We start from the raw sequence: 18640 nt of genomic DNA, 5'->3' as shown, positions 1-18640 counted from the left end.
TGTAACTTTAAAATGTAATAACATAATAGAGATAATTACCAAACACTTTTAAGCACTTCGGAGAACGTTATGAAGTTGGCTGACATATCACACTTTTTAACAAATCAACTCCAACTTGTGAAATCGTCGTTGGCTAAACTAACTCTTCCAAAACAAGAAGTCGTGCCAGAAAAACCAAAGAACGCAAAGTCGCAATTTCTCGACTTTTTAATGGTCCACGAGACTGTCTCAAACTATTTGGAAGACAACAAATTCCTGGAGGCGTCAAAGTGCTTTATTGATACCTTTGCCCTGAAAGACGTGTTGATGTTGAACAAACGATATAAAAACTATTTGTCAAAACGAATGAGAATACTTTCATCGACAGAAAACGTCATCATAGACGCAATAAAAAGGAACTTTGATGGGGCTGTACTCTCTATGAAAGAAGATTTGGTCGTCGAATGTTTTGTGGTCTTCGCGCATCACACGCACAGTAAATTGAACGACATCTTCCACTTGATTTTGGCAGAGCGTAAGAGTTGGGTGGAGAGTTACTTGAAAGAGAATAACGACCTTCAGGTGGTGTACAACTACATTATTGATACGTACCAATTCATTAGAAAATACTTCACTCCCGATTTTGAAGGTAAAATGCAAATTTTGTTCAACTCAACGTACTCGTCTTCTGAAGACGTGTTCATTTCGTTCAATGAGAATACCGAAAACCTGCTGTTACAATGGAAGCGAAGTGTATTGAATGACGTTGGTGATTTGATCAACGGGAGTATATCTAAGTTGGAGACGGTAAAAGACGTGAAAACGATTGGCGTGACTTTGCACGAAATTAAAGTAAATCGCAAAGAAGAGGACTTAATATTCGACTCGATGTTTTTCATTCCAATTAATCGGAGGATGAATGCCGTTTTGAAAGAGCTCTGGATGAAGCTCTTTGACATTTTCACGTCGCACAACACACTCCCAAACAATACTATTAAGACCAAAGTCAACATGAACAATTTGTTCTTTGAAAATGGCGTGATGGTTGGACAAAACGAACTCAGTTCAGCTTTTGTTAACAAGAGCTCTGTTGACTCTTTCTTTTTGAAATTTGAGGAGTGTTTCCAGAAAATCGAGGTAGAGCTGAACGAAGTCTATAACGAAGACGGGAGCGCAAAAACACTGGTGTTTGAATTGGAAAAGAAACGCGACGAAGTATTTGCTGTTGGTTTTGTCAAATGGAGTGACTCGATCATTGAGGAGTTGTTCACGATGAGCACCGAGATGGAGAAGTCTAAGAACTCGCCAAGTGTTTTTAAAGACAACTTGATGGTGTTTCTAGGGTACAGTTGTTTGCTCCACCAATGTTGTTGGAGGGTTTTGAAAGAATCGACCACTCTTAAGGATTACACGAAGAATGTGTTTACAACGGTACGTGAAGCGTTGACAAATCTCTGTGTTAAGAGTGGGCAGTATTTCTTCGATACGATTTTAACCAATCTGCGGATACCATTCTTACGCGAAGCCGGAATGGAGACCATGGGATACTCCCCCGTCAAGAATATCATCTGGAAGAAGGTCGAGTTCCGCGACTCATTCTATTATACTGTGAACGGGTTGTCATACATTACTGACAGGTTCTATAACAAGATGCATTTGGTTGCGTCTTGTTTGGGAGACATCGGCGCAATTATGGCGTTGTACATTCACTCTCAAGTCATTAGCGTACTTCTTAAGCGATACGAAGATTACTTAAAGGTGTATGGAGCAGACTTCGCTGTCCAGTTCTTGTGTGACGTGATGGTGCTTCGGTACATCTTGCTCCAAACTCATAAAGTGGCGTTCAGTGAGTTGAAAGAATTTTCTGTGCCATTTGCGTTGGTGGACAAAATGGACCGTATGCAAGACTCAATGTTAGAGAAAATTTCAAGCGAAATTGAGGAAATAAGGAAATACCTCGATGACATCGACTTTGTTTTGTATTTCAATGACTCGAAGGCGATCGGAGTTGAATACTTCCGTCACAAAACTACAACATTCTCCTCTCTTTTTCCCTCTCATTCCGACATGTCTTAATCTTAAGGTGAAAATATGACAACGTGATAAACATGAGTTCTATTTGACAGCTTCTCATTTTTTTTATTTTTGTTGAAACTATAAATTATAGCTGTTTTACTTATTAACATATGGTTTTGATTTGGTCAAATAAAAAAAAGAAAAAACAAGAAGAAGATTTTGAAAGCCTTTTCTATTTTTTTATTTTTTTCAATGTTTCAAATAATGCAATAAAATGGTTGTTATATAGTATTTTTACTACAAAATGTGATTAAAAAAACAATTTGGTTTTTATTAACGGAATAATGTCAATCGAAACGAACAAAGAAAAAAATGAACGAAAATCCTCTTTTTGGAAATCTCAATACCAAAGTGACAATCAGTTTGGAACGAAGAACTATAAAAGCAATGCAATATTTTTCCCTTCAGTTAATTCACTCAGCGCCGGTCCGTGGAGAGATAGTCGATTGGTGTTTTCAGCCTCACTCTCGTTCTGTTCTTGAACTGACAAAGAGTGGAACTGAAAAAATATACGAGTTGGTTCACGAGGAAGACCAACAACGGGTTGTCGACCTTCGCAAGAAATTTGGACTATTTAACAGTATCATTTACATTCAACGCGATGAAGGACAAATGCTTTTTCTGTTGGACTCAGAAAGAGTTTACACGGATGAAGGAGTGAAGATCATTAAACCCGCAACACAAAGGATCACTGCTGCCGTTTTTTGGAAATCAATGAGGGGCGAATACCTCATTGTAGGATTGGCCACAGGGATGATCACATTTATCGAGTTGAGTAGTTGTGCGTGTGTGAAATCGATCCGAATAGTCTCGACACCAATTACTGATCTGAAAATTGTGAAGACGGCAATTGGGTTTCAGCTGATTGTCGTTGCACAACACAACGAGGAGAAGGAGGTGATGCACTTGGTTTTGCAGAAACAAAATAAAAGCATTTTTGATGTGAACAACACCTTTGTGCCCACACTGATAGAACTGAGTAATCAAGTACAAATTAATGGGAACGAAATTGTGTGTTACAACGAGAGGGAAAAGGAGGTGAACACGTATACGGTGGATACGGATAGGTATGTCCACTCATATACATTCGACTTGGGGAAGATCGATGTTAACCCAATATCGTTTTTTCATACAAACGAAATGTTGTTTATTGTAAACAAAGAGGTTCGAGATCATATTGAAAGACTGTTTATTAAAGCGTTCATCACTTCTTCGTTTCTTAAGAGAGACCCGGTGATGTTCCAGGAACTCGAGATTCCAGTTTGTGTTGTTTTTCTTGGCGATAAAACCAAAGTGATGAGTAGAATGAAAAGATACTGACGCTTGCACCAAACCCATCGTTCTCTTCATACATTAAAACAACGGAATCACTCAAGTATTTGGATGGGATGTTTGTGTGTTCGACAGACCATGTATTTAGGGTTGATGCGACCATGTCGGTGGAGGAAATGTTACAAATCAAATTTCTGTCGAGTGAGAAAAGCAAGTGGATTTTACTGAAACCGTTCATTCAGTGTTTTGGGATACCACCATCATTCTTTTTAAGGGTATCGAAAAAGATGAATATCACAACGGCGTTGGAGCTGTTGCCGTTTTACCCCAAATTGTACGAATCGATTTTTATGAGAATTATTCGGGAAGATGCGGACGAAAATTGTTGGAATAAGTTAATTGATTTTGTTACCAAACAGCCAGCAAACAACGCGGAGATGGCAAATAACATATTCAAAATATTTGCGGCCAAATCATATCGTTTTTTTGAAGACGTCGACAACAATTTTGTTAAGTTCATCCAAACGAACGATTATTACGACGATTACTTTGGTGTGTTGAAGTTGTTGAGAGATAGGCGATACATCTCAGAGATACTCAAAGTTGGGAAAAGACGGTCAGTTGACTTGTATTGCGGCTTTGTACGAAGCTTTGCAATCATTCCGGAGATCGATTGGATTGACAGCGCAACAAAAGCGAATCCCAAGTGTGCTGTTTCGATTTGTAGCACACCACCAATATTTACTTTACTTTCAGAACACAAACAGTTCGAGTTGCTTGTAACTGCAATCGAGAAAGAGCCAAATTTTCTTTTTGTAACGATGCTTCGGAATTTAGTCGAAAAACTTGACGAGACGGATTTGAATAAGTGTCTGAAAATAGTCGAGCCGGGAACGTTGTATAACTGCATTTGTCTTGGTAATGATGGCATTGAGTTTGAACTCCGGATGATCAACGCGATTATCTTATTCAAGCAAAACGATGAAACGTTACACAGAAATTACAAAGTGTGTTCGGAGTTTTTGGACAATATGTTTCTTCACGTCAAGGCAGACTTTGGCGAAGTTTTTGAGTTTTTCATGAACAAAGAAAACTATTTTGCCGCGTCTGCGTGTTTGTTGATGTACGAGCAGTACGAGGCCGCGATTGAAATCTTAGTCCAGAACATCGAGCGGTTTGAGAATAAAGATGAGATTATTTTACTTATCATGTCATTCTCACACTTTTTGGCGTTGGATGATCAAACAGTTTTATTTGATACCTTCTTGAATTTGTCTGAGAAGTACAACATCAACGATACCATTTTCAACGACGTCATGACCTCGCAATTTAAAAATAACACAATTTTTGTGTCAACTTACTTCCTCAACTTGACGTTCCAGAATCCGCCGTTGTACAGTTCTCTGTTATTAAAAACTTCACCGGAACTCCTCACAAAGATGAACGTCGAGTTCTTTAAGAAGAAGAATGTTCTTATCCACATCGAAGCAGAGCTCGAGGCTGATTTGGTTGTCAACTTATCTCCATCAATGAAAATCCCAGTGAGTGCGACAAAAAAGTTTGTTGACAATGTCCAAACAGTCGTCGTGTGGTGTCCGTGTTTACACTCGTTCACTGTCGACGCACTCAAACGTGGAATTACTGATTTAAAAGCCAAACATCCAGACGACAAAACAGTGAATTTGGCAGCGGAGTACATTGACAAATTTATTGGGCAAAACGGCAAGAAAGTGGGAATGAAAGTGATATGCCCTGAATGTCTGCAAACTATTTTTTAAGTTTATTATTTCATTTGGTTGTGTTATCAATGTCACAAAAGGAAACAAAATACGACAAGTGGAAAACATTGAATAAGTGAAGTGATTATGTCTCGAAATTTGCGTTTTGAGCGTTACTGTCTTTCTCAATGAATTGTGGATTCACAACGGCGTTATCGACAGTGTTTTTCATGGCATTTCTGACGACGTCGTATGTTTTCTTGATTGTTATGCCAATGATAACCAGGCCAATAACGAGCGCAGCAACAACAGCGGCGACAGTGGTGGCAGCCGCGATTGCAGCTTTGTTATCGACTTGGTTGTATAAAACACACGTTGCCGTCTTATCTTGGATCTCCCCGTTGACAATGCAATTACCACAAGCGTCTAACGAGAAGGTGTTGTTCTCGTAATCACTGAACATGGCAAGTACCCACCCACTTTCTGAGACTACAGAACACTCACAATAGAAACACAATTTGGCGTATTTCGACATGTTGGGGAACTCCGCATCTATGTCACAAGTCACAGTTTCTGTCATGATTTCACCAGTGACCGCGTCGCATGTTGCAGTCAAACATTTGTTGGACATTCTCTCTGCTTGTGCCACATAGTCTTTGATTGTAATCCACTCGTGTGTGAGTTTGTTGTCGACCAATTTTTCAGTGCAGTTGTATGCAAAGCACTTGTTGTCACACATACGAGTCGCTGCATCTTTGCCTTGTGAACACTCGGTGATTGCTACTTTGTCGCAATATCCACTTATTCTATTGCAAGTGCCGGGCAAATACGAACAGCCGATTTCTGCTGTGCTTGACGCGCAAATGGTGTCGTCGTATGCAACAGAACAAGACTGGCCATCTGCACTACACGTCGATTTTTTGCACACAACTTCGCCGTCTTTTTCTGGAACGTTTTCTGGACAAATTGAAGTTGTGGTGACAACGTCACAATTGCCATTTGGGCTACTTGTTTTAATGAAACACTTCTCCTTTTTACAGTCGCTATGATAGTCACACTCTCCGTCTATTGTGTTGCATTTCACATCAAGTTCTTCGGTCGACTGAAGAGCGCATTTGTCATAGATCTTGCCACCAACAACAGTCAAATCGCACAACTGACATGTCGACTTGTATTTCACTTCATTGATATTCCACTCGCATTTATAGTCGTCGTACTCTCCAGTTGTAATTAACTTGTAATCGTATATGTCTTTACAGTTTGTCGGGAAGTCTTCGTGCTTGGAGCAGTCATAGTCTTCTATCACACATTTTCCTTTGTCGCATCCATAAGGAATGCCATTCGGATTCTTCTTGGCGTCACACTTGAGTTCGATGTATTGGGCTGGTTTAGTGAAGATGTTATCATACTCACAATATTCACAATTGTTCAGAACTAAGCTTGGATCTATCACTTCAACAAAACAGATGCCATTCTCATACTTCCATTGATAATTCTTTTCACATAATTTCAATGGGTTTGTAGTATTCTTGAAGAGGTCGGAACAGTTGAAAGTGGGCGGTTCTTTACATTCACCACTTTGACATGTTAATGGCACACCTTGTGATGTCGTCTTCCCTTCACATTTATCAACTTTTTTACCATCGACGCAGTCAAGACATTGTTCGTTGGCAGAGTCTGTAGTGACTCTGTTACATTCCTTTTCCCCACTACAAATATATTTCACAAGCCCCTTGCACTCTTCTGGAATAGTATATGTGTCACATTTATATTCCTCTTGTTCCGTGTAATAAGTGCCATTAGTGCTATCATACTTACACACTGTTTTGTAACATCCTTTCCATTCCAAGTTACCAGTTATTCCACACTTATTTAATGTGCCGTTACACTCCGGAGAGCTTCCAGTCAAATCACACACTTCGTTAGTGTTACACGTCCCATCATTTTGACATTGACATTGATAATTAGTATTTTCATTACATTTACAACTTCCTCCATTAGTCCCACAAACGGGTCGATTTGAATCACAATTCAACTTTGTGAGACAAGTCCCAGAAGTCTCATCACATGTGGCAATATAACATGGATTCTCTTGATATGGCGACACCTTAACACATTGTTTAGGTTGAGTCTTGCATTGTGCATTGGAGTCACAGTAAAATTCTTGGCACTTTCCCTTTGTTGTTGGACATTTATTATAGTCCGTCACAGCGTTAGAAACACACTCACCACTGCCTTGATTGCATTTATAAGTATGGCAATATCCATCAGAACTTGGCTTGGCATCTGCTTGACAGTTATCTTTGAACAGACATGTGTTGCCTTGGCAATACGGTGCCAAGCACTTCACTGATGTTTGACATTGTGGTTTAATAGTTTTAAGGACACACCCAAACTCTTCATCACATTGATAGTCACCTAAACAATCCGAACTACTACACTTTAATTTTAACATAGGAGCTTCAGTCGGGAATTTCACACATGTCCCAGTCGATGTCTCACATTTGGTGTAGTAACACTTGTTGTGACAACACATAGGACAAATGCATCGAGCACCTCCATCACAGAATCCATTGCACTTCGTTCGATCACAAAGTTCAGTCATATTAGCAATAATGGTATTGTATAACATCTTCATGTCTCCGTCCATATTCTGTGAGTCGATTTTAATATAGTGTTCTCCTTTATCAACAAGTTTCTGTAAATTGTATTCTTCCTCCACTGAAGAGTCGTAGTTCACTACATACACAGTCATATTCATATTTCCACTTGTGCCTTTGTTCAACACAGAGTTAATATATTGTTCCGAACTTGAAGAACTTTTAGTTAAAAAGACCAGATTCTTCCCTTTAAAATTCGCTATTTGGGAGTACACGTACTTCAATCCTTCTTCTGCAGAAGATGCAGCCAAAGATGTGATTTGATTCAGAAAAGTCTTAGCCTCACTCTTTGAGAGTAAATTAGTCGATTTATAAACAGACCTTGAATTGGCATATATCGAGAATTTGGTCGATGAAGAGAATTGTTCGATGAAACTACTTGCAATTGAATTCATGAAGCTTCTTAATGTGTTTGTCGAGTCCAAGTTAATCATAAGCCCAACAGCAATGTCGCTTTGAATTGGATAAATTGCACTTCTCTTGCATTTAGTGATATTGTTTGCCTGAAATTCATTCACAAAGGTTGGCGTATATTCCGATGCACTTCTAAAAGTGATTGACTTTCCTCCAATAAAGTCGAGTCGACATGGGGTATACCCTTCTCCATACGCATTACTATTGTTATACACCTTTTCAAGTAAATAGACATTTTGAAGGGGTGGTCTTGCAGCGTATTTATAACATGTCAATCCGTTAATAGTAGATTTCTCTATGCGCGATGTGTCACTTGGGACTAAAGACCAATCAATGACAAACTTCCGCATTGGGTAGCCTATTTTCTTTCGACACATATTAACGCCAGTGGTGTCATCTTTGTCATATCCATAATCTTGGTTGAATACAATTTGCGTGTAAATATCATTCAAATTGTCTGTGGCGGGCATGTTCTTGTCTATGGTAGTCCACTCCATGTGTCGCCATGGTTGCATTGTAAGATAATAAAACACTTCATATTTTTGTGAGTAGCTTCGAACCCAACTGGCAGCATTTTTACCCATCCCCATGCGGCCGGGGTCTTGTATATCGACCGTTCCTGTGAATTCATTCAAGCTAATAGCTGATGCAAATAATCCAAAAGCTAATGTAAACAAAAGGTACATTCCTTCGAATCGTAATTTTGAAGTTCGTTAAGTCGTTTTTATTATGAAAAAAAATACTTCAAGGAGTTTATGTAATTTATAGAGATGCTTTTTCTTAACGATTTTTCTTATTAATTAATCAAAATAATATAGTTCAAATTACTAAATAAATGTAGTTCACCAATTATCCGAAATTTCAAAAGAATTGTTTGTTGTTTTTGTGGAAAATATCATTATTTTCGCATCATATTTGAAATGAATTTTTTTATAGTAATGTCATTTGTTTTATATATAAAATAAACATTAAAATTGAAATTTGCATTCTGATAAAAATGTGTTTGGTTGTAATGTTTTCGTTGTTTGTATTTGAAAAAATATGAAAAAATATGTAAAAAAAAGCTACTTTTTTTGCTTATTTAAGTTCAAATAATTTTACAAAATTTTTTAAAAGCTAACCAATTTATTTAAATTAATAGTTTATAATAATTTTATAATACTATTTTTTTTTAAACAAATTATGGAAAAACTTCAATATTTAAACTTAATTATTATATCTTTTTATTAGAACGTTCTTTTTTTTTCTTATTATAGTTTAATATATCAATTTAAAAAGTTACTGAAATCTTTAAGGGCATACTAGTGGATGGACGTCTATCCACTGGATAAGCGTCCATCCAGTGGATACACGCTTTTTTGCTGGATACAAATATATTTTAGTAAAATAAAGTCAATTTTGTCATTAAAAAAAAAGCATTTATTCTAAATTAACCTTAGCAAGTCAACTGAATCAACTTTTTTTGTGGGAAGGTGAAATCTGGATAAGATTTATCTAGATCATATTTATTTTTAGAATAATTAAAAATAAATTCAAAACACGAAATCGATTAGTTTTCGCGCAAACTACTGGTCTTTACAGACCAATGTTTTCTATTTTCCATGTGTTCAAAATAGTCAATACTTGCTGTTACGAGACATACACATAAATTTTCATGAGAGCGCTTCGATTTTTATCAATTTTTCATTATTTAAATTGGTTTGTGACACGCCGTTCTTAATTTAAGATCTTTTTAGTTCAAATACAAAAATAAAAAAGTGACTTATTTTGAGTAAAAAAATCAAGGATATAAATTATCCAGTTTTCACTTCGTAAGGTTAATAATAAAAATTTTTTTTAAAAAATAATATCACCAAATGTTGTCATCTGCCACATTACTACGTTATTATTATCATTCAATATGTTAATTATGATACTTTTATTAACATTTTTTTTAATTTAACATTTTTTTAATTTACAAGCTAATTTATTCATATTATCGTTAATTTTTTACTTAATTGAATACATTGATTTCAATTAAATTTGTTCGTTAATATTTGCTCCTTATTAAAAAAACAACTCGTTAAATAACATACTAAAAATATCAAAACAAAACTGTTTTTTAAATTGTTTTTTATAGCGGTATCAGATAAACGATCTTGTTAATGATACATAGTAATGACGAGTAATTTACACACTGATCTACAAAATGTATTCCGATATTCAAAGTATAGTTTTATGTTGGTAGTTGAATTAAAAGTATAGTAAAACAAAAAATGGAGAACTTGAAATAAATTTGAAATATTTTTTTCAAAATTTTGGGAGATCGTCCTAAAAAGTTGCTGTGGATGGATCGATTTCGGTGGATGCGTTAAAACAGCTATATTTAAGCTATTATATCGGGATGTTTGAGTTATGGGATTTTTGACGTTTTAACATAAAATAATTACAAATTCAGCAAATCATATTCAATCATCCATATTTTATTGTTAAAAATAAAGTTAATTTATTTTTGTAAAACTTAGCTTTTCGTTGTGTTTTTTAATTATATTAAAAAAAGAAATTTAGTAAATGTTAGATTTACCAAAATTTATCTTTTTTAATTATATTTGATCTGCAAACAGAAACATATTATTAATAAAAATTATTTTCATTATTAACTTTTAGCATGTTTATAATATAGAGCAAAACGAGAGTCATTTTAAAATATTTATTTGTTTGTTTTTTATATCGGTCATACAATTAGAGTCAGTGTTATTTCTTAGGTAACAATTTACAGATTTTACCGATATCTTTTTTGGTTTTTGATAAAAACGTCAAAAATCCCATAAACAAACAATCCCGAAGTAATAGCCCATATGTGGCTGTTATAACCCATCCACCGAAATCGATCCATCCACATCAACTTTTTAGGACGATCTCCCAAAATTTTGAAAAAAATAACCCAATTTTATTTCAAGTTCTTCATTTTTTGTTTTACTATACTTTTAATTCAACTACCAACATAAAACTATACTTTGAATATCGGAATACATTTTGTAGATCAGTGTGTAAATTACTCGTCATTACTATGTATCATTAACAAGATCGTTTATCTGATACCGTTATAAACTATAAAAAACAAAACAAAAAATTAACCCGAAAAATAAAAAAAACATTCTTGTGTTTAAAAACGTGAAAACAATACTATTTTTTACGAATTTTTTTAAATGTTTCGGTCTTGGCAATAATCACCTAAACACGTTTATCATTAATCTTTTCAGTGAAAGAGAATGGATATTATTTGGATAAGAGTCTTTTTGGCAAAATCGATCTCTGATTTTTCAAAATTTTATTTTTTTTTCAATTTTTTGGTGCCCGATATTTCAGTCTATTTTTCCCTTTTATACACCAATCCACTAAAAAACGCCAATCCAGTGTCATGCCCTAAATTGAATTTATTCTTTGTCGTTTGAATAAGTATAGAATAATAAATAAATAACTTAATTAAAGTTAAATAAGAAATTATTTCCACAACATTTTATTTTTAGCATTACAATAATAATAGTAATGTTAATAATATTAATATTAAAAAATTATAATAATCATTTTGACACAGAATATAAATATAAAAAGTAAATATTAATTTTAACTCTTCAAAAAGAATACTAAAAAGTTTGTTTATTTTTTGATGTGAATAACAAGAGGGACATGACTGTGTGTTATTTCTCTTTCTTTTAATACAACGAACAAACTCAGAGATATTCACTTCTTTTCTTCTATAAATCTGTGTTATATCGTCGACAAGTTCCTTAGAAACATCGAAGTAGTCTAATCTCCACCCAGACACTTTAGCTTTATCTCTGAACGAGAAGAATGTATAAAAGTTCTTTTCCTTTGGGTGTTTCACTTGGAAGGAATCGACCAATCCGACCTCTTCGAGTAGTTGACTTGCACTTTCTCTTTCTTCTTTAGTAAACCCCGCACATCGCAGTCTTGTCGCTGGTTTCGCCACGTCTATCCACCGTAAAGCAACGTTCAAATCGCCGCACCAAATCACTTTCTTCTTCTTCGATAAATCAATTAAGTGCTTCTTCATACTCACGTCCCACGTGTCGACTCTTTTCTTCAAATTCTCCAGCTTCACACCACTATTCATCACATACGTGTTGACTAAATAGAACTTCTCATACTCTGCAGTAATGATTCTTCCATGCTCGTTAAGCTTCCCATCAAGTTTCATAGTGACGGTGATTGGTTTCTCCTTCGTTAATATTGCCGTCCCCGCATATCCCTTCTTTGCAGTCGATGCGCTGAAGTATGAATTGTATCCACTGACGGTCGGTACAACACCGTCTTGAAGCTTTGTCTCTTGAAAACAGATGATGTCCGGATCTTCCTTTTTAATGTACTTCTCAAGCCCCTTTCCCATTGCAGCCTTCCACCCCGCCACATTGAACGTAACTATTTTCATCTCACCACTTTCAAGCTTTGGTTCACTTTCTTTGAAGTCTGCAGTATAATCAGTGTAGTGTGCGTTTTCCCAATACTCGTCATTGTCCTTCTCTTTGTCATACAATTGATCTTCTTTCAAACTTTTCTTTGGTGCTTTCGTAGTGGTCTTTCCTTTCTTATCTTTCTCTTCATCACTCTCTTCAGACTTCTCTTCTTTCTCTTCCTCTGGCTCAACTTCCTTTTTGGCGCTTTTCGTTGTCTTACGAGTCTTCTTTGGTGTCTTCTTTGGCTTCTCTTCCTCTTCTTCTTCTTCCATCTTTTTCTCCTTCTCATCTTTCGCTTCATCCTCTTCTTTTGTTTGCTTTCTTGTGCGCATTGTTCTCTTCATAACTCTATTCCTCTCTCAATCTTTTTAAGATTTGTCTTTTTCCCTTCTCATTCTCAATAAGATTATAAATAAATTCGATAAAAAAAACTATAATGTGTCGAGCATTTCTTCTTCTCTCTCAATAGTAATGAATAGAGAGAAAACAATACAAACTAACCAACAGAAAACTGTTATTATTATATATCTGACATGAAATGACATCAACATGAGCGTTATTCGTTCCTGATATTGTATATGATTTTCGACTCGTTAATTCGTGGTGCAAGCTTAATTGTATATGCCATAGCCACAAACCATGCATTAGCCTCAACAACATCTCCAAAAACAAGTGTGACGGAGACGTCATACAAAACGGAAGTAAATGATACCGAAGGACCCAGTGATGGGTTCGGGCAATACGACACAATCGCGTCTTCTGATATCATATACACTTGTTGTACTTGGAACACATCACCCTCAAAATCTTCGACTGTTTCGTATTGATTAATTTGCGCATAGGTCTTGTTCAATTTGCTCTTCTTGACTTTCTGTCCCTTCATTTTATCGATTTTTGTCTCAATTAAGACGTCGTTAAATAAAAAGAAGTACGCCTCTCGGACGCCATTGTCTTCTTCGATTGTCATGAACTTACAAACTCCCGATAAAATGTATCGACGGCAACTTTTGTTCATATCAAGCAACCCTGGAATGGCTTTAATGACTATGCCATATTTCTCACGCTCTTCTTCATACAACTTGGTTTCGTTAATCCACGCGGCGACATCCAAAATCACTTGGTAGCACTCCACAAGTGTGTCTGTGTCTTGTGTGATTGGTGGTGCGCATTTCAACATATCTTTGATTAACAAAACGTATCGAGGAATTCGTTGGATGGGCATGATCAAGTACGATTGAATACGTTGAACCACAACACCCTCATGACACTCTTTATAATGCTTTATACTTCTTTCAACAATGTGTTTCACACCTTTTTGATGCATTAGTTCATTCACCGTCCGCAGATTAGCATTGTACTCGACTATATATGGACACGTCGCCTTGACGAAGTGGAAGAAGTATCGCATCAAGTCGGCGACCATTGGAACAACTTTGTTACCAACGGCCTTCATTCTCTGGCTTATCTTCTTATAAAATATCGAGTGAAGATCGTACAGCATTCCAATTTGTATTTTCATCTTTTGAACTATTGGGCTGTACTTACTGTAAGAAAGGGGGACCAAGTAACATTTGAAAAGAACGTCCAATGACTGGACATGTGATTCTTCAGTCAACCACAACTCCGTCATCACGTTTTTATATCTCTCGTATTGTTCCTTTTCCGTGTCGTCGAGTATAGAGAAGTATTTTGTGATGTCTTCGAACCCCGTCAATTCTGGTGGGAGTCTTTGGGGGTCAATTTGTGGTGTTTGGAGATCCCCATTTTCAGAAGGATTTAACGCGTTTCTTTCCACATTTTCGTTCTCTTTTTCACTCAGTTTGTCAGTTTGTAAATCTGGAGATTGAACGTGATCGTCACTTTTCTTCTCATTTTTTGGAATATTTAAACCACTCGTTTCAATCTGAGTAACCAGTTCTTGTTCAGTCGATACTATCCCCTCTCCTACTCCTTTACTTGTCTTTGTCTGGTGTACATCAATTATTCTCAAGTGTTTCCCGTTCTTATCTAAGTCGACAAGACGAAACTCATCACCATGTCGTTGCATGAACTCTTCTTTCCTCTTTTGCATCATCGCGCGGATTTCTTTGATCTGTTCCATTGGGTTATCGTCGCCATTCCGAATGTCGAGGACTAAACACTCCTCATAACCTTTAATAGGAAACCCTACGGTGACACGGTTCCGTTTTAAATACTCTCGTACTTTATTTTCGTCACTGGATATCATGATGTCAACGTCTTTCTTATCAAACCAGGTATATGTCACTCCATCAACTCGCTCTAACATGTCGTCGTCATCCTCACTTACTAGAGACACACTCGATGTGTTTGACCTTTCATTACTCGAAGCATCACGTTTGTCAAGCGCGTCGTCTTTTTTCACTCGCAAAAATTCTTTGTCTTTCCCATTGCGCGGACGTTCACTTTGAACGCGTGTTGGAGACTTTTCTCGTGAGACGTGGTACGCCTCTGCTGTAAGTCGCCGCGGCCCATTTGTTTCGTCTACGACTCTTGGCGTGTTCGTAGCAGTCTTTGCGAGGAGCTTTCCCTCAACGACATCGTTGAAAGCCTTTTCGACGAAGTCGTCTTTGCTCTTCCCATCGATTACATCTTCAGGAGTTTTAAGTGTGTGTTCTTTATCGTGTTTGTCTGAAACATCCAAATTATTAATTGACAAATCTATAGCGCCTAAGTCTTCAAGTCTCGGAGTTTTGGGGTTCTGTTTGGACAGCTTTTGGCCGTCGGGCGTCATGACAAGGATCTTGTTCTTTGTGTGCGTCTTCTGCTTTTCAGCGACTTTTGTGGTGCACCCGACGTTCTCCTTCAACACCTTTTTGTCATCGCTTTTGGTCTCGGCGACGGACGTGACGACCTCCTCCATTCCCGACGCTATCTGTTCTTCGGAAAGAAAGTTTGAGTGGTTCGACCGTTTGTGTTGACTGAACAATTTATTTGTATGGTCGTAAAACAACGTTTCATCGTGGGGTTCATGGATTTCTCTGTTCAAGTCATACGACGAGGGGACTATTAATGATTGTCGGTGTGGTTCAAAGTCGTCCTGGTTCAACGAAAATTGTGTACGAAATATCATTGATGCTCTGTTGTCTGCTCTTCTTCGTGGGGAATGAGTGGTAATTGGACCACTAGTGGATGTCGCCGTTGGCTTTCGAATTGGCATCTTCAACCCCTCTTGAGTTTTGCACGAGATGTTGAGAGGTATAGTACCGCCTATGCTCATCGGTTTCGAGTTGGATTCCAGTTTAATCGAAAAATTAAAAAAGTTCTTGTCGATTGGTTGGATTTTTTTTTGGTATACCAAAAAGGTTCATTTATAATAATAATATAGTTAAAGTATAGATTCTTATTTTATATCCCTGTTTTTTATAAGTGAAAAGTATTCGTTGTTTTTATTGAGTTGAGTGGATTGAAGGGTTGATGAAAGTGTTGTTTGTATATAAGACAAAAAAGTTCAAAAGACTGACAAAGATATAGTCACATTTAATTAATAAAGTGTATTATTGTATAATTATTCAAGTGATGGTGGGTGGAAAGAGCAATTGGAAATAACATAATCTGGAGAGGAAGTTCGTTTTCATTACAAAAAGATGATACACTCAAAAAGTGTCTAAAAATTTGACAACATCAAGAAAGAGAGTGTTAAACTCTTTTGGCGGAATGAAGGATTTTATTTAATAAAAAAACAGTAGAAGGTTAGAAATATATGATTTAAAAAAAAAAAACGAAAAAACTGGAAATCTGTGAATTTGGTTGCACAGTTTTTTTTTAATTGTTTTTTGTAACATATAGAGGTCGAATAATTTCATTCAATGTCTCTTATTGTTTTGTTTTGACTGGAAATGGACCTTCTGTATATATAATATATATATTAGATATAATTTTAATATTAATTTTATTATTTTAATTTACTTCAAAAATAAACTAAAATTATATACAAATAAACTATTAAATCATAACTTATTAAGTCTTTGAAGGGTTACTTTTATTATTGTTTTATATAGTACAATTCTACACTTTCTAAAAAAAATAGAAAAAATTCGACCCAAAAATGACAGTAGTAAAATAGCCAATCGTTTTGACTACAATAGCCAAAACGAAAAAAAAAAACTCCCGAAAGTATGAACTTTTTTAAACTAATATAACACTTATTTATGCGAGTTATTAACTTTTAAAATGCCAATATCACTTTAACCCCGTAAATTCCGACTTTTATTATCTAATAAAACGCACACTTTTCCTGCCGTTTTCTTGAAAAACGCTTCTTTTAGACAAAACCAAATTTCGATATTTAATAAAATATAATTTATTAAATTAATATAATTAATTCAATTTTTCTCAAGTGTAAAATTAGACAGTTTAATCCCCATAATGTGAGTTAGACAAGACAAATAAAAACAAAGTTAGTACATAATCATAAGACGATGTAATGCAACAATTCCTCTACAGTTCAAAGTATTAATAAATTGAGTTAAAAAAGTACTGATTTCTTCGAATAACCGATTTCAATGGTAAAAAATAGTTTAAAGTGCTATGTTTCCAATTTAGTTGAATACAACGGTCTTTTCTGCTCGACATAAAGTAAATTGTCAGAGAGAGAAAAGACTTGAAAAGGCAGATTAATGACTGAGGAGATTTTAAGTATCTCATCGAATCAAGACAACACGTGTTTTGCTCTCGGGACTTCTGACGGCTTTTCTGTTTATGGTATCGAGCACATGCGTCTTAAAGAGCGCTTCAAGCGGACATTCTCTGGTGGTTTAAAGATCGTTGAATTGCTATATAAGACCAATTTATTACTTCTTGTTGGGGGTGGATCGAATCCAGCCTTCCCTCCAACAAAATTGATTATTTGGGATGATTACCAGAACAAAGCGATATCGGAGTTAGACCACGACTCGGAGATCATCTCCGCGAAGTTTCGGAAAGACATCATAATAGTAGTCCTCGCAAATAAAGTGCTAGTCTATGACTTTAAAAATTTGAATCACAAAGAAGTCTTCAAGACGTGTCCAAACCCCAAAGGTATCATCGCGGTGTCATACTTGGAGACTAAAATCGTCGCATTTCCCTCCGTCGAAGAGGGCAAAGTCGTCATCGCTGACTTAGAGAAAGAGACGTCGACTACTATCGAAGTCCACAAACATGAGATCTCATTAATGGCGTTGTCACTAGACGGGACGTTGCTTGCAACGACGAGTTCCGAGGGTACACTCATTCGTGTGTGGCGGATCGAGACGGGTGACAAAGTGAAAGAGTTTCGACGAGGGAAGAGTGTTGCTACCATCTATTCTCTCTCCTTCTCTTGTGATAGTAAATTTATAGTAATTAATAGTAACAGAGGAACTATACATATCTTTGCATTGACCAATGATTCTGAAGCCCAAAATCGGATGTCTTGGGTGAGTAATATCATCCCTGGGTTTGGTGGTGTCTATTCGTGTTGTAGTAGTCCCGTCACTCCTGAGATATATACCCATGTCTTCTTCTCACAAGACGATATCAAGGACAAATATAATATCATTGGAATAACTCTTGAAGGTGTTGTGATGCGGTTTCATCTCGAGAAAAAGGGAGGAAAGACTGATATAGTGAGTGAGGAGTGTACCTCCGTCTTCTAACGTTCTAGTATCATATTAAAGTAATTGAACTAATTGTTTTTAATATCATTGAAATGCACATGTATAGTATATTTATAGTAAATTAATAGAAAAATTACTATATTCTGGAACTGAAATACTTAATGGGTGCCACGCTTTCTAGTACAAAGAATTATCAGGACTTATTTCAAACGTTTTCTAAATGGACTGGAAAGGCACGGTATAGTGTACTCTATGACTCTACATGTCAAGATATCTCCCAATTTTCTTTCTCAAATAGTGTGAAGAACAAGTCGAACGTGATGATCATTATCAAAGCGGAAGGATCAATTTTCGGGTGTTACACGTCAGAACTTTTGAAGTATACTGAAGAGGAGAGAACTATGGAAATCGTGAACGACAAAAAGCACTTCGTCTTTGTGTTTAAGCCGGAGGACAGAAGATCGAGC

The 18640-nt window shown here is 36.2% G+C and overlaps 7 protein-coding genes across 7 annotated transcripts; 4 read left to right on the top strand and 3 right to left on the bottom strand.

Moving 5' to 3' along the window:
- Nucleotides 1-69: 69 nt before the first annotated feature.
- On the top strand, nucleotides 70-2055 carry EIN_254750 (hypothetical protein; the record flags this gene model as incomplete). Its single annotated transcript, XM_004261834.1, has 1 exon — nucleotides 70-2055. One exon carries the CDS (start codon nucleotides 70-72, stop codon nucleotides 2053-2055), a length of 1986 nt encoding a protein of 661 aa, XP_004261882.1.
- A 387-nt stretch (nucleotides 2056-2442) lies between these two features.
- Nucleotides 2443-5105, top strand: EIN_254740 (hypothetical protein; the record flags this gene model as incomplete). Its single annotated transcript, XM_004261833.1, has 2 exons — nucleotides 2443-3315; nucleotides 3360-5105. The coding sequence occupies 2 exons, from the start codon at nucleotides 2443-2445 to the stop codon at nucleotides 5103-5105; spliced, it is 2619 nt and encodes an 872-aa protein (XP_004261881.1).
- An 85-nt stretch (nucleotides 5106-5190) lies between these two features.
- On the bottom strand, nucleotides 5191-8805 carry EIN_254730 (170 kDa surface lectin precursor, putative; the record flags this gene model as incomplete). Its single annotated transcript, XM_004261832.1, has 1 exon — nucleotides 5191-8805. One exon carries the CDS (start codon nucleotides 8803-8805, stop codon nucleotides 5191-5193), a length of 3615 nt encoding a protein of 1204 aa, XP_004261880.1.
- A 2953-nt stretch (nucleotides 8806-11758) lies between these two features.
- Nucleotides 11759-12920, bottom strand: EIN_254720 (exodeoxyribonuclease III, putative; the record flags this gene model as incomplete). The annotated part of the gene is made up of 2 exons (XM_004261831.1): nucleotides 11759-11792; nucleotides 11833-12920. 2 exons carry the CDS (start codon nucleotides 12918-12920, stop codon nucleotides 11759-11761), a joined length of 1122 nt encoding a protein of 373 aa, XP_004261879.1.
- Nucleotides 12921-13132: 212 nt separating this feature from the next.
- EIN_254710 (Rho/RAC guanine nucleotide exchange factor, putative) lies at nucleotides 13133-15814 on the bottom strand (the record flags this gene model as incomplete). Its single annotated transcript, XM_004261830.1, has 1 exon — nucleotides 13133-15814. The coding sequence occupies one exon, from the start codon at nucleotides 15812-15814 to the stop codon at nucleotides 13133-13135; it is 2682 nt and encodes an 893-aa protein (XP_004261878.1).
- A 1399-nt stretch (nucleotides 15815-17213) lies between these two features.
- On the top strand, nucleotides 17214-18212 carry EIN_254700 (WD repeat domain phosphoinositide-interacting protein, putative; the record flags this gene model as incomplete). Its single annotated transcript, XM_004261829.1, has 1 exon — nucleotides 17214-18212. One exon carries the CDS (start codon nucleotides 17214-17216, stop codon nucleotides 18210-18212), a length of 999 nt encoding a protein of 332 aa, XP_004261877.1.
- Nucleotides 18213-18334: 122 nt separating this feature from the next.
- EIN_254690 (hypothetical protein) lies at nucleotides 18335-18640 on the top strand (the record flags this gene model as incomplete). The annotated part of the gene is made up of 1 exon (XM_004261828.1): nucleotides 18335-18640. A coding segment is annotated over one exon (306 nt), but the record flags the coding sequence as incomplete, so codon positions are not given.

This window comes from Entamoeba invadens (assembly GCF_000330505.1).
Source record: "Entamoeba invadens IP1 unplaced genomic scaffold scaff_1105074726103, whole genome shotgun sequence".
Classification (NCBI taxonomy): Eukaryota; Evosea; order Mastigamoebida; family Endamoebidae; genus Entamoeba; species Entamoeba invadens.
The sequence above is the reverse complement of the archived record's forward strand: the minus strand, read 5'-3'. Positions and strand labels throughout refer to the sequence as shown.